This window comes from Olea europaea, chromosome 5 (genome assembly GCF_002742605.1).
Source record: "Olea europaea var. sylvestris chromosome 5, O_europaea_v1, whole genome shotgun sequence".
Classification (NCBI taxonomy): Eukaryota; Viridiplantae; Streptophyta; class Magnoliopsida; order Lamiales; family Oleaceae; genus Olea; species Olea europaea.
Window position 1 is genome coordinate 6,953,515 of NC_036241.1, and position 11,054 is coordinate 6,964,568.

At 36.1% G+C, this 11,054-nt stretch overlaps 1 protein-coding gene across 1 annotated transcript; it reads right to left on the reverse strand.

Moving 5' to 3' along the window:
* Positions 1 to 1,474: 1,474 nt before the first annotated feature.
* Positions 1,475 to 2,536, reverse strand: LOC111394509 (non-specific lipid-transfer protein-like 1). The gene is made up of 4 exons (XM_023020366.1): positions 2,311 to 2,536; positions 2,168 to 2,228; positions 1,931 to 2,033; positions 1,475 to 1,825 (listed from the first exon to the last, which is right to left on the reverse strand). The coding sequence occupies exons 1-4, from the start codon at positions 2,437 to 2,439 to the stop codon at positions 1,744 to 1,746; spliced, it is 375 nt and encodes a 124-aa protein (XP_022876134.1). The 5' UTR covers positions 2,440 to 2,536; the 3' UTR covers positions 1,475 to 1,743.
* Positions 2,537 to 11,054: the final 8,518 nt, after the last annotated feature.

Sequence of the window (11,054 nt, forward strand, 5' to 3'; positions counted from 1 at the left end):
AAGTGGCCATTGCTTCTATATGATAACCAAAGCATTCATAAATATGGGGTGGTTCAATCTTCTCCAAGTTGAACTAATTACGGAAGTTAACTAAACCTGCATCAAGAATAATTTACCTTGTACCAAATCTGAGCAAATCATTAAAAACTAAACACAGTCAAATCCAGAAACCGTAGCTCGAACTATAGATGTGGTAGATTGCTAAACTCATTTTTAGAAGTGAAGCTCGAATAAAGAAAGCCTGCTGTCAAAGGAGAACTGCGATCTGGCTCTTGCTTTTGTCATTCTTCTAATACATGGCATGTTGTCTTCATATTGTATCAAATGTTCAGGCCATTTGAAGACTTCTGTACCATAAAGCCAGCTTCATATTTAGCCCACAAATTAAAACAGTAATGCATTTCCACGACAGAAATTAAGTCCAAAATGAAAGCTCATAAGCTCATAACCAGTACATTGAACAACAATGTAGAATGATTCATAAACATAATCTATACTCAAGTAAGACGGAAAAGTGACTTTCAGCTTACTTCACACAGAAGACAATCCCAGGAAGCCTATATAAGTTGATAAAAGTACAGTTAGCACCAACACTATGCTATATTGAAAAGAAAACAAATAATATTATTTGCTCTCGAAACATCCAGCATGTTTTATATTGCCGAGCCTTATCCATAATCCATCATTCATTGTCAGTTTCTGAATCAACAAAATGATACAGCACTTTTCGCACTAAACTTTCAGCACTTGGCACTTCACTAACTCAATTTACATGTTTAGCATAAGCCCCTTTAGACTTGACAAAAAATAGTTGCATTTGATGTACAAAAACTGAAGCCATCGCACTATTTTCTAAGTAAATAAATTATGTTACAAAAAAATACGAACGATGCTGCCCTGTACGTTGGCGCCCTGTTTGGACAGGGCCATGTACAATTTATTAAAATAATAGATGTACTGTACAACTCAAGTCATGCTTGCCGGTAAACGAGCTCCCAAGGAGTGAACATCTAGATCATAAGATACAATCCTCCATAATCCTTCAGGAAATGAATCAATAAAAATAACCTTTTCCAACACAAATAGATGGTTAAACTAATATTGGCTCACTAGATAGATAGTACAGATTTTTTACGTGTCAGTGGATGTCTTTCCACAATTTCAATTTCGAGCACATATTCGGAGAGAATTACTTGCAACGCCGCCTTACTATTCTTCCCTCGACTTAAATTTTATTGTTTGCGGGTATAACCACTACAAGACACCTATATGTCTAATTTTATGTCTGGAGACCTATAAAGGAATAGGCTTTTTCAAAATCTGTAAAGGATCAATAAGAATTTTCACCTCCTGCAAAATCTGTGATCTAAATTGCCTTTAGACACTTCAGACAGGAAAGACAGAACAGATGTAAAGGAGACCACATGTTCTAATCGGAAAATATCAGCCAATTTTCTCATAAGTACACAAGCGAGAAACACGTAAATCAATGAGATTATTTATTTCAATGGGCTAAGTACAACATGAAGATTTGTGTCTTGAAATCCTTATGAAGAGCATGCCTTCAGTCAAGTGCCATGACACAGAATAAAACATCCATTTCATCTTTAAGATACACGTGCTGACTTAATATCATTGCTATCTTCATAAACCATGGGTGAAATTTTGGCTAAAAACACAACTTTAATGAAATAAATAAAAAATATCCTTGACTCGTAATCTAGTACATTATGACCTGACTGCTCACATCTTCGAGGGTTTGGGGAAAATATCTGGTGAAAATTTTTGAGCCGCACTTATGCTACCTTTTATCTTCATTGCACCCCTGCATCCATCCAACAGATTTATATCAAAATTATTAATTTCATTCACTAAAACATCAATTCAGCCAAGTTAACAAATTGAAGTAGAAAACGAACAAAAAATGTACCTCATGAAAGCAATTTGAGGATTCATCTTCCCAGATGCAACCTTAACAAAATCATCGTCAGTAAATGAAAATGTGGCATCAGGCTTCCCATCCTCGTACGGCCCTAGGAGAGTAAACATCAGTCGATGGAGATACAAAAATTACAGGGTAAACTCCATTTTTCCACATATATTACTGTTGATATACTTCAAATTAATCCGGGAAAATTAAATTGAGAAGTGTTTCTAGAACCCTAACCTTCCTTAACTGCCCCTTTCTTCAGATCAACCACAAAAGACTTCTCATTAAACCCAACTTTCTGCCAATTACGAAAAACTAAATACATAATTCAGCAATTTCATAAACATCAACATAAATAATCGAATAATTCTTTACAAAACCTTGGGGGCTATGTTAATCTGATAAACCAAGCCAATTTTTTTAACAAGCTTTTTTCCTTCATCGGTTGACATATGGAGTTTCATTTGCTCCATGAGGGCTTCGGATTTCAACTGGGTGGAATTTGCCATGCCTTATTTTCTTGGTGATTGTTCGCCAAAATATACTCCCAGAGAGTTGAGGGATTTGGGGGGTTCAGGAAGACTTATATACTACTGAATGGCACGCAACCCAACAATTTCTGGTATTCCATGTCCATTTTATGAGGGTAAATTTCTTCAAAGGTCACTGAACTTTCAGAAAAATCTCAATCAGGTTACCAAATTTTAATTTCCCTTAATTGTATCACCGAACTTACATTTATTTCAATTGAATCACTACACTTCAATTTAATTTCAAATTTCACTATTATGTCACTTGTTACCCACTAAATTGATTAAATTACTTAATTAAAAGTTATATTTCAATAGATTTTTCACTTAATTACTACGCTTATAAGTGTTCGAAAATCATTTTACTTTTTAATATAAAAGTATTGCCATAATGCTTGTTCTATCACATTTATAGGTGCCACGTAATGATTAAGGAAAATATTAGTTATGTTTGCCTATTAAGTAATATCATTTGATTCAGGGAATGATTAGGTGATAGAATATGACTAAATGATGAAATTTGATAAATTGAAATTTACTATCCTAATCGATACAATTGAAATTTCACTAAAAAATTCACTGCTCATTGTTGAAATTTGACATAAAGGTGTGACTTTTAAAATCTTCAATATTAGTCCTCGTTTGTGATTTATTTTAGGGATAATTGCAGTAGAAGTTCCAAACTTTGAAACACTAGCAGATTTTTTCCAAACCTTTAATTTATTGCAGCTGTCACCCCGAACTTTTCCAAGCTTTGGATGTGAAGCTCCTTAGGTCGGTTTTCATCCAAAATTTCGTCAGTTGATCAAAAAATGATTTTGACAGCATTTTAAAATTTTTTAAAGGGACAGAATGCATTAAAATAAAAAAATAAAATTGATCTTCTTCCCCAATCAAAATCTTCGAGATCTTCTTCCCCAACCAAAATCTTCGAAACTCTAACACCATCTTTACTTCCCAAATCCCAAGGCCAGAAAATGAAAAGCTCTTGTCTTTGTAGCTCCTTTACAACTTGAACCTATCTAGTCGGAGCCCCAAATTGAACTACAAGACCTAAAAGAAAACCCGTTGACCCAAAGTTGAAGAAGAGAATATCTCTTTGCCTCAAAAAGTTGAGATCCAAACCCCTAAAACTAGATACAGTGAATTCACACAATTCTAGAAGCCCCAATAAATCAAAGAGATAATTGCAATAGAAGCCCCAAACCAGTTGGACATGTTCAAGTAGTAGAGGAGCTGCAGAGGCAAGAGCTTTTCACTTTCTGGCCATGGGGATTTGGGAAGTAAAGATGGTGTTAGGGCTTTGAAGATTTTGGTTGGGGAAGAAGATCAAAAAATAATTCCATTTTTTTTAAAAAAATTTATTTAATGTAAAGTCACCATTATGCCCCTTTAAAAATTGTTAAAATGTGGTCAAAATCATTTTTTTAATAAACTGACAAAATTCTTGATGAAAACCGTTCAAAATGACCTCACATACAATAACTGAAAAGGTTAGAAATGAGAGTTGCAACAAATCAAAGGTTTGAAAAGTCTGATAGTGTTTCAAAATTTTGGAACTTCTATTGCAATTATTCCTAAATCAAAATCAAATCTATAACCTTATAAAATCTCTTTGCCTCAAAACTAAAAAGAAGGATATTGACAAACTTCAAGATAGCTGTTGCATAACTCGTTATTATTTCCAAGGCAAGAGAAGAGACCAGAATCCCACTGGGACCTTTGCACCATGGTTGCACCTAACAAGCTCATAGGCACTTAACAAAAAATATAGAAAAAATGAAATATGGAAGTGAGAGATCATGAGGAACAAATTGGTGTATGTATATTACTTTTCAACCCAAAGTTGAAGAAGTGGATGGGTCAACGGAATTTTGGATTTTTGGCCGGCCGATAGTTTCCAAAAAGGGGATGGGTTTATTAAAAAAAATGTTAAACCCTAACTTTAAGGATCCCCCACCACCCCTGCCCTGGAGCATCGTGAGGGAGGTAAATCGCAAGTTATGCCTCCAAGGGTATAGGGTGGAATGCTACTTGTACACTTGCACTTACCCAAGAGCCAAATCCATATTTCAGGATTCGAGCCCTTGACGCAGCAGCCTCAAGCAAAGCTGGATTTCTCCACCCTCCCCTTTTACCACTTGGAGATGTGCCCTGGGGGCAAAGGGGATGGGTTTCTTGGTTTGTTGTGAGGTGGGTTAAGTAAGAACAATTTTATTTTTTCCTTTTTTTATTTTTAATTTTAATTTCAAGTTGTTATTCTGTCCCTTTCAAAATTGTTGAAATGTGATCAAAATCATTTTTGGTCAACTAACGGAATTTTGGGTGAAAATCGTCCTGAAAGGCCTCATATGCAATGGTTGGAGAGGGTATGGGTGATAACTGTAACAAATCAAAGATTTGAAAAAAATCTGCTAGTGTTTCAAAGATTTAGAACTTTGCTGCAATTATCCCTTTATTTTATAGCTCCAACTTCTGTCAAACAAACACAATTGTTTTAGGTGTTTTGTGAACTTAAAAAATTGATTATAGAAGAATTTGTACCATTTGATATTAGATTTTGTGAAGTGGTAAAAATCGAAGCTTAAAATATTCTGCTTTAAAATTGTTTACTATCCATCATTAAATTTTATAAATTCTGAAATTTTAATTTTTTTTTTCCCTTTTAACCTTAACCCTTGTTTGAGTCTCATTTTGGGGAAAAAATATTTTTGAATTAATCTTGCTACATGTATATCTCTCTTTACACTTTGATTTATCGATCTTGCTACAATCACTGCGTTACACTTTGGGCGTAATCAAATTTTGGCACCGTTGCCAGGGAGGCGGTACAAATAATTAAAGGATTTTCGAGCAAAAGGGTGACTTCATTCCTCTTTTATCTTTTTAGTTTGTTGTTTATTTTTAGTTGTATTTTGTTATTTCTCACATTTTTTGTATTTTTGTGCTTTATGAACAGGTATCGAGATGAGCGAGGGCGATTCGTTGCAAGACCTCAACTAGACTTTGAATTACTTTCTTACCCTCTTTTCGATTCTACATTTGTAGACACGCGCATCACATTACACAACACGATGAGCGATAGTGAGTATAGTGATGTGCCCAATAGGACCATACATGATTACCTTCACCCAATACACACTTCCACGCCATTTTTCATTATGTTCCTACCCAATATGTCACGTATGGACCTAAAATCGGGAATGATTCAACTTCTTCCCATTTTTCACGAACTTGAAAATGAGAATCCATACGTGCATATTCGAGAATTTGAGAAAGAGGTTGCAATCTTCCAAAATCAACGTGGTACAATGGATACAATCAAGCTTAAATTTTTTCCATTTTCACTCAAATAATGAGCAAAAAATTTTTTTGTCTTCATTGAAACCACGTTCGATTGGAACTTAGGCTAAAATGACCCAAGGCAAATTTTCTCATTTGCCCAAAAGGATAGTGAAATCTTATACCAAGCCTAGACGAGATACAAAGAGTTACAAACACTTTGCCCCCACCATGGATATGAGAGTTGGCGTGTGGTAAGTTACTTTTATGAGGGCCTAACACCTAGGGAGCGTTAATTTGTAGAAATGATGTGTAATGGAGACTTCTTACTAAAAGACCCGGATGAAGCCATAGAGTATCTAGACGACTTAGTTGAAAAGGCTCACACTTGGACTGGACCTAATGCCTCCGATAGCACCAATAGGTCACGACCTCAAGGAAACTCTACTAGCATAGGCATTTATCACCTTAAGGAGGAAGACAACATTAGAGCCAAGGTAAAAAGCCTCACTGGAGAATTAGAAGCCCTACACATGTAAAAAGCCTCACTGGAGAATTTGCTAAGGATTTGAAATCTACACATGTTGTTTCTCGTGTTGAGTCTGAAGGGTTTTGTTTTGTATGTGGTGGCACGAATCATCCAGTACAAGAGTGTGCTACTTATGTTGAGATGAGGGGACATTATGAGGAACACTGTAATACCGTAGGCATATATCAAAAGCCCTACACCCCTTACTTCGAGACTTATAACCCAGGGTGGCGGAATCATCCCAACTTTAGCTAGAAATCTTAGAACCAACAATATTCCCAACAAACTTGAGCTTACAATGCACCCCCACGTCAACTCATGTCCTCTAGAAATTCCTTAAAAGACATCCTACATGCATTCATCGAGGCGCAAGGCAAAACAAATCAAAAATTTGAGACTATGATTGCCCAGGTAGTTGAGGAAAACAAAGAGATAAAGAATCATATGTCTAAATTAACCAATGCCTTACCTGTAGGGGAATGTGGGAAGTTTCCAGCTCAAGCTCAACTAAACCCAAAAGGGCAGCACATGGCACAAACCTCAGGATCCGAAGAGGCCAATTTTAAGGAGGCGAATGCCATAACCACTAGATTAAGGAAGGTTGTAGAACCAACCCCTCCACTTAAAGAGAACGAAAAAGAACCAAGTGAGCCTAATGAGAACAGTTCTAGTGAGGAAATATTGAAAAACCTAGCTAGAATACCTTTCCCTCAACCTCTCAAGTCCACTTCAAAATCAACAGGTCAGCATAATGAAACCCTAGAATACCTCAGACAAGTCAAAATCAATTTGCCTCTCTTGCATGTAATCTCTCAAGTTCCTACATATGCTAAAGTCCTTAAGGACTTGTGCACCGTAAAAAGGAAGCATCAAATAAAAAAACTGCCTTCTTGACCGAGCAAGTGAGTGTTGTGATAGAACAAAGGATCCCACCAAAGTATAAGGACCCTGGTTGTCCTACCATTTCTTGTGTCATTGGGAACCGTGAGTTTGCAAAAGCCCTTCTTGATTTAGGAGCTAGTGTCAATCTCATACCCTATGCTATATACTTGTTGTTAGGTCTAGGAGAGATAAAACCCACCTCAGTGGTGCTACAATTAGCTGACCAATCCATCATACGAGCAAGGGAAGTAGTTGAAGATAGGTTAGTCCATGTTGATAAATTTTACTACCCCAATGATTTCTTGGTATTAGATGTGAAGGTTGAGGTGGATGTTAACTCTAAAATTCCTATTATACTAAGTAGACCTTTTTTTTACTACAGCTAATGCTCTCATCAATTGTAGGAATGGTCTGATGAAGCTGACATTTGCAAATATGACTCTAGAAGTCAATATTTTCCATGTCACCAAACAACCTATGGAAGATGATGATTGCCATCAAACCTACATGATTGATGCACTCACTCAGAGGGAAGCATCCGCAACAATTGATTTTGATCCTTTGAACTCTTTTCTTCTAAATTATGAAATTTCATGTGGTTTTGATGTTGATGAGTATGCTAACATTTGTGCTATTTTTGCAAAATTGTAGGACCAAAGGACATCATAATGGCAACCCAATTCGAAAGGACTGGAAGACAGAAAACATCAAGTGTTGAAAGCCCTAGGCCAGAATTGAAACAACTTCCTACAGGACTGAAACATGTGTTCCTTGGACCAGGTGATACATTTACTATCATTATTTCGTCAGAATTGGATACATTACAATGTAAACAACTTTTAGACATTCTGAATGAACACGAATCTGCAATAGGATGACCATAGCTGACATCAAAGGTATTAGTCCTTTAATTTGTTCTCATAGGATTCATCTAGAGGAATGGACTAATCTTAGGAGAGACCCACAATGTAGGCTAAAACCCACAATGAAGGAAGTGGTAAATAATGAGGTGCTTAAATTGCTAGAAATGGGAATCATTTACCCAATTGCAGACAGTAAATGGGTTAGCCCTACGTAGGTAGTCCCCAAGAAGTCAGGTGTCACTTTAGTAAAAATGAAATAGGTGAATTGGTCCCTACAAAAACAGTAACTGGTTGGTGCATGTGCATTCATTATAGGGAGTTAAATGCTGCAACTCACAAAGACCATTTTTTCATTTCTTTTTTTGGACCAAATACTTGAACGTGTGGCTTGTAATCCCTTTTACTATTTTCTAGATGGCTATTTAGGATACTATCAAATTGAGATTGCTTTAGAAGACCAGAAAAAACCACATTCACGTGTCCTTTTAGTACCTATGCATTTCGTAGAATGTCATTTGGACTTTGCAATGCCCCTGCCACATTTCAAAGATGCATGATGAGTATGTTTAGTGATATGGTAGAGGATTTCATGGAAGTTTTTATGGATGACTTAACTATTTTTGGGACTTCTTTTGATGAATGTTTGTTAAATTTAAAAAGAGTCTTGGCTAGATGTGAAGAAAAGGGCTTAGTTTTGAACTGGGAAAAATGTCATTTTATGGTGTCTTTCGGTATTGTCTTAGGGCATGTTATTTCATCAAGAGGGATGGAAGTAGATAAGTCAAAAATTGAATTGATCTCTAAATTGCCTACACCTAAGACAGCAAAGGATAGTAGATCATTTCTTGGTCATGTAGGTTTTTATAGGAGGTTTATACGAAATTTCTCATCCATATCTAGACCTCTATGTAACTTGCTAAACAAAGATGTGAATTTTAAATGGACACCTGAATGTCAAAATGCATTCGAATTGTTGATTGGTAAACTCACTTCCACGCCCATAATGCAACCACCTGATTCGGCATTGCCATTTGAAATTATGTGTGATGCAAGTGACTTTGCGGTAGGTGCTGTTCTAGGGCAACGAAAAGAATGTAAGCCTTTTGTGATTTACTACGCTAGTAGAACTCTAAGTAGTGCTCAAATGAATTATTCCACTACTGAAAAAGATTTACTAAAGGTAGTCTTTGCGCTTGATATGTTTCGATCCTATTTGATTGACTCTCCCATTACTATTTTCACAGATCATGCAGCCCTTAAGCATTTTCTTGCAAAGAAAGATGCTAAGTTATGACTAATACGTTGGATCTTACTTTTGCAGAAATTTGACATCATTATCAAAGATAAGAAGGGAGTGGAAAATGTTATAGCAAACCATTTGTCAAGGTTGACCTTTGAAGACAACTCAAACACCTTGCTAATTAAAGATGAATTTCCTGATAAAAATTTATTTACTATCTCTTCTCTACCGTGGTTTGCTAATATTGTGATTTACTTGGCTGTAGTTGAAATCCCAAAGAAGTGGAGTGCACAGGATAAGGGAAATTCTTGGTTGAGGTACGTAACTTTTATTGGGATGAACCCTGTTTATTTAAGTATTGTCCCAAGCAAATATTGAGACGATATCCTAATGAGAAGATACCCAGTGTACTAGATTTTTGCTATACCCAAGCTTGTTGGGGGCCACTTTTCTATGAAAAAGACTGCTGCAAAAATTTTGCAGTATGGTTTTTATTTGCCCACTTTGTTTAAAGACACCAATGCCTATTGTAGATCTTGTGAAAGGTGTCAAAAACTAGGTGTTATTTCCCACCGTAATATGATGCCTTAAAATTCCATTTTGGTAGTTAAAGTGTTTGATTGTTGGGGGCATTGACTTTATGGGGCCCTTACCACCCTCTCTTAGTTATTTATACATCATTAAATTGCCTACACCTAAGACAGCAAAGGATAGTAGATCATTTCTTGGTCATGTAGGTTTTTATAGGAGGTTTATACGAAATTTCTCATCCATATCTAGACCTCTATGTAACTTGCTAAACAAAGATGTGAATTTTAAATGGACACCTGAATGTCAAAATGCATTCGAATTGTTGATTGGTAAACTCACTTCCACGCCCATAATGCAACCACCTGATTCGGCATTGCCATTTGAAATTATGTGTGATGCAAGTGACTTTGCGGTAGGTGCTGTTCTAGGGCAACGAAAAGAATGTAAGCCTTTTGTGATTTACTACGCTAGTAGAACTCTAAGTAGTGCTCAAATGAATTATTCCACTACTGAAAAAGATTTACTAAAGGTAGTCTTTGCGCTTGATATGTTTCGATCCTATTTGATTGACTCTCCCATTACTATTTTCACAGATCATGCAGCCCTTAAGCATTTTCTTGCAAAGAAAGATGCTAAGTTATGACTAATACGTTGGATCTTACTTTTGCAGAAATTTGACATCATTATCAAAGATAAGAAGGGAGTGGAAAATGTTATAGCAAACCATTTGTCAAGGTTGACCTTTGAAGACAACTCAAACACCTTGCTAATTAAAGATGAATTTCCTGATAAAAATTTATTTACTATCTCTTCTCTACCGTGGTTTGCTAATATTGTGATTTACTTGGCTGTAGTTGAAATCCCAAAGAAGTGGAGTGCACAGGATAAGGGAAATTCTTGGTTGAGGTACGTAACTTTTATTGGGATGAACCCTGTTTATTTAAGTATTGTCCCAAGCAAATATTGAGACGATATCCTAATGAGAAGATACCCAGTGTACTAGATTTTTGCTATACCCAAGCTTGTTGGGGGCCACTTTTCTATGAAAAAGACTGCTGCAAAAATTTTGCAGTATGGTTTTTATTTGCCCACTTTGTTTAAAGACACCGATGCCTATTGTAGATCTTGTGAAAGGTGTCAAAAACTAGGTGTTATTTCCCACCGTAATATGATGCCTTAAAATTCCATTTTGGTAGTTAAAGTGTTTGATTGTTGGGGGCATTGACTTTATGGGGCCCTTACCACCCTCTCTTAGTTATTTATACAT

Excerpts from the sequence above, each read along its gene's own strand:
- LOC111394509 (XM_023020366.1), bottom strand. The coding sequence starts at position 2,439 with ATGGCAAATTCCACCCAGTTGAAATCCGAAGCCCTCATGGAGCAAATG. Across the intron at positions 2,229-2,310 it reads AGATTAACATAGCCCCCAAG|AAAGTTGGGTTTAATGAGAA; the intron begins GTTTTGTAAAGA and ends CGTAATTGGCAG. Across the intron at positions 2,034-2,167 it reads GAAAGGGGCAGTTAAGGAAG|GGCCGTACGAGGATGGGAAG; the intron begins GTTAGGGTTCTA and ends TTACTCTCCTAG.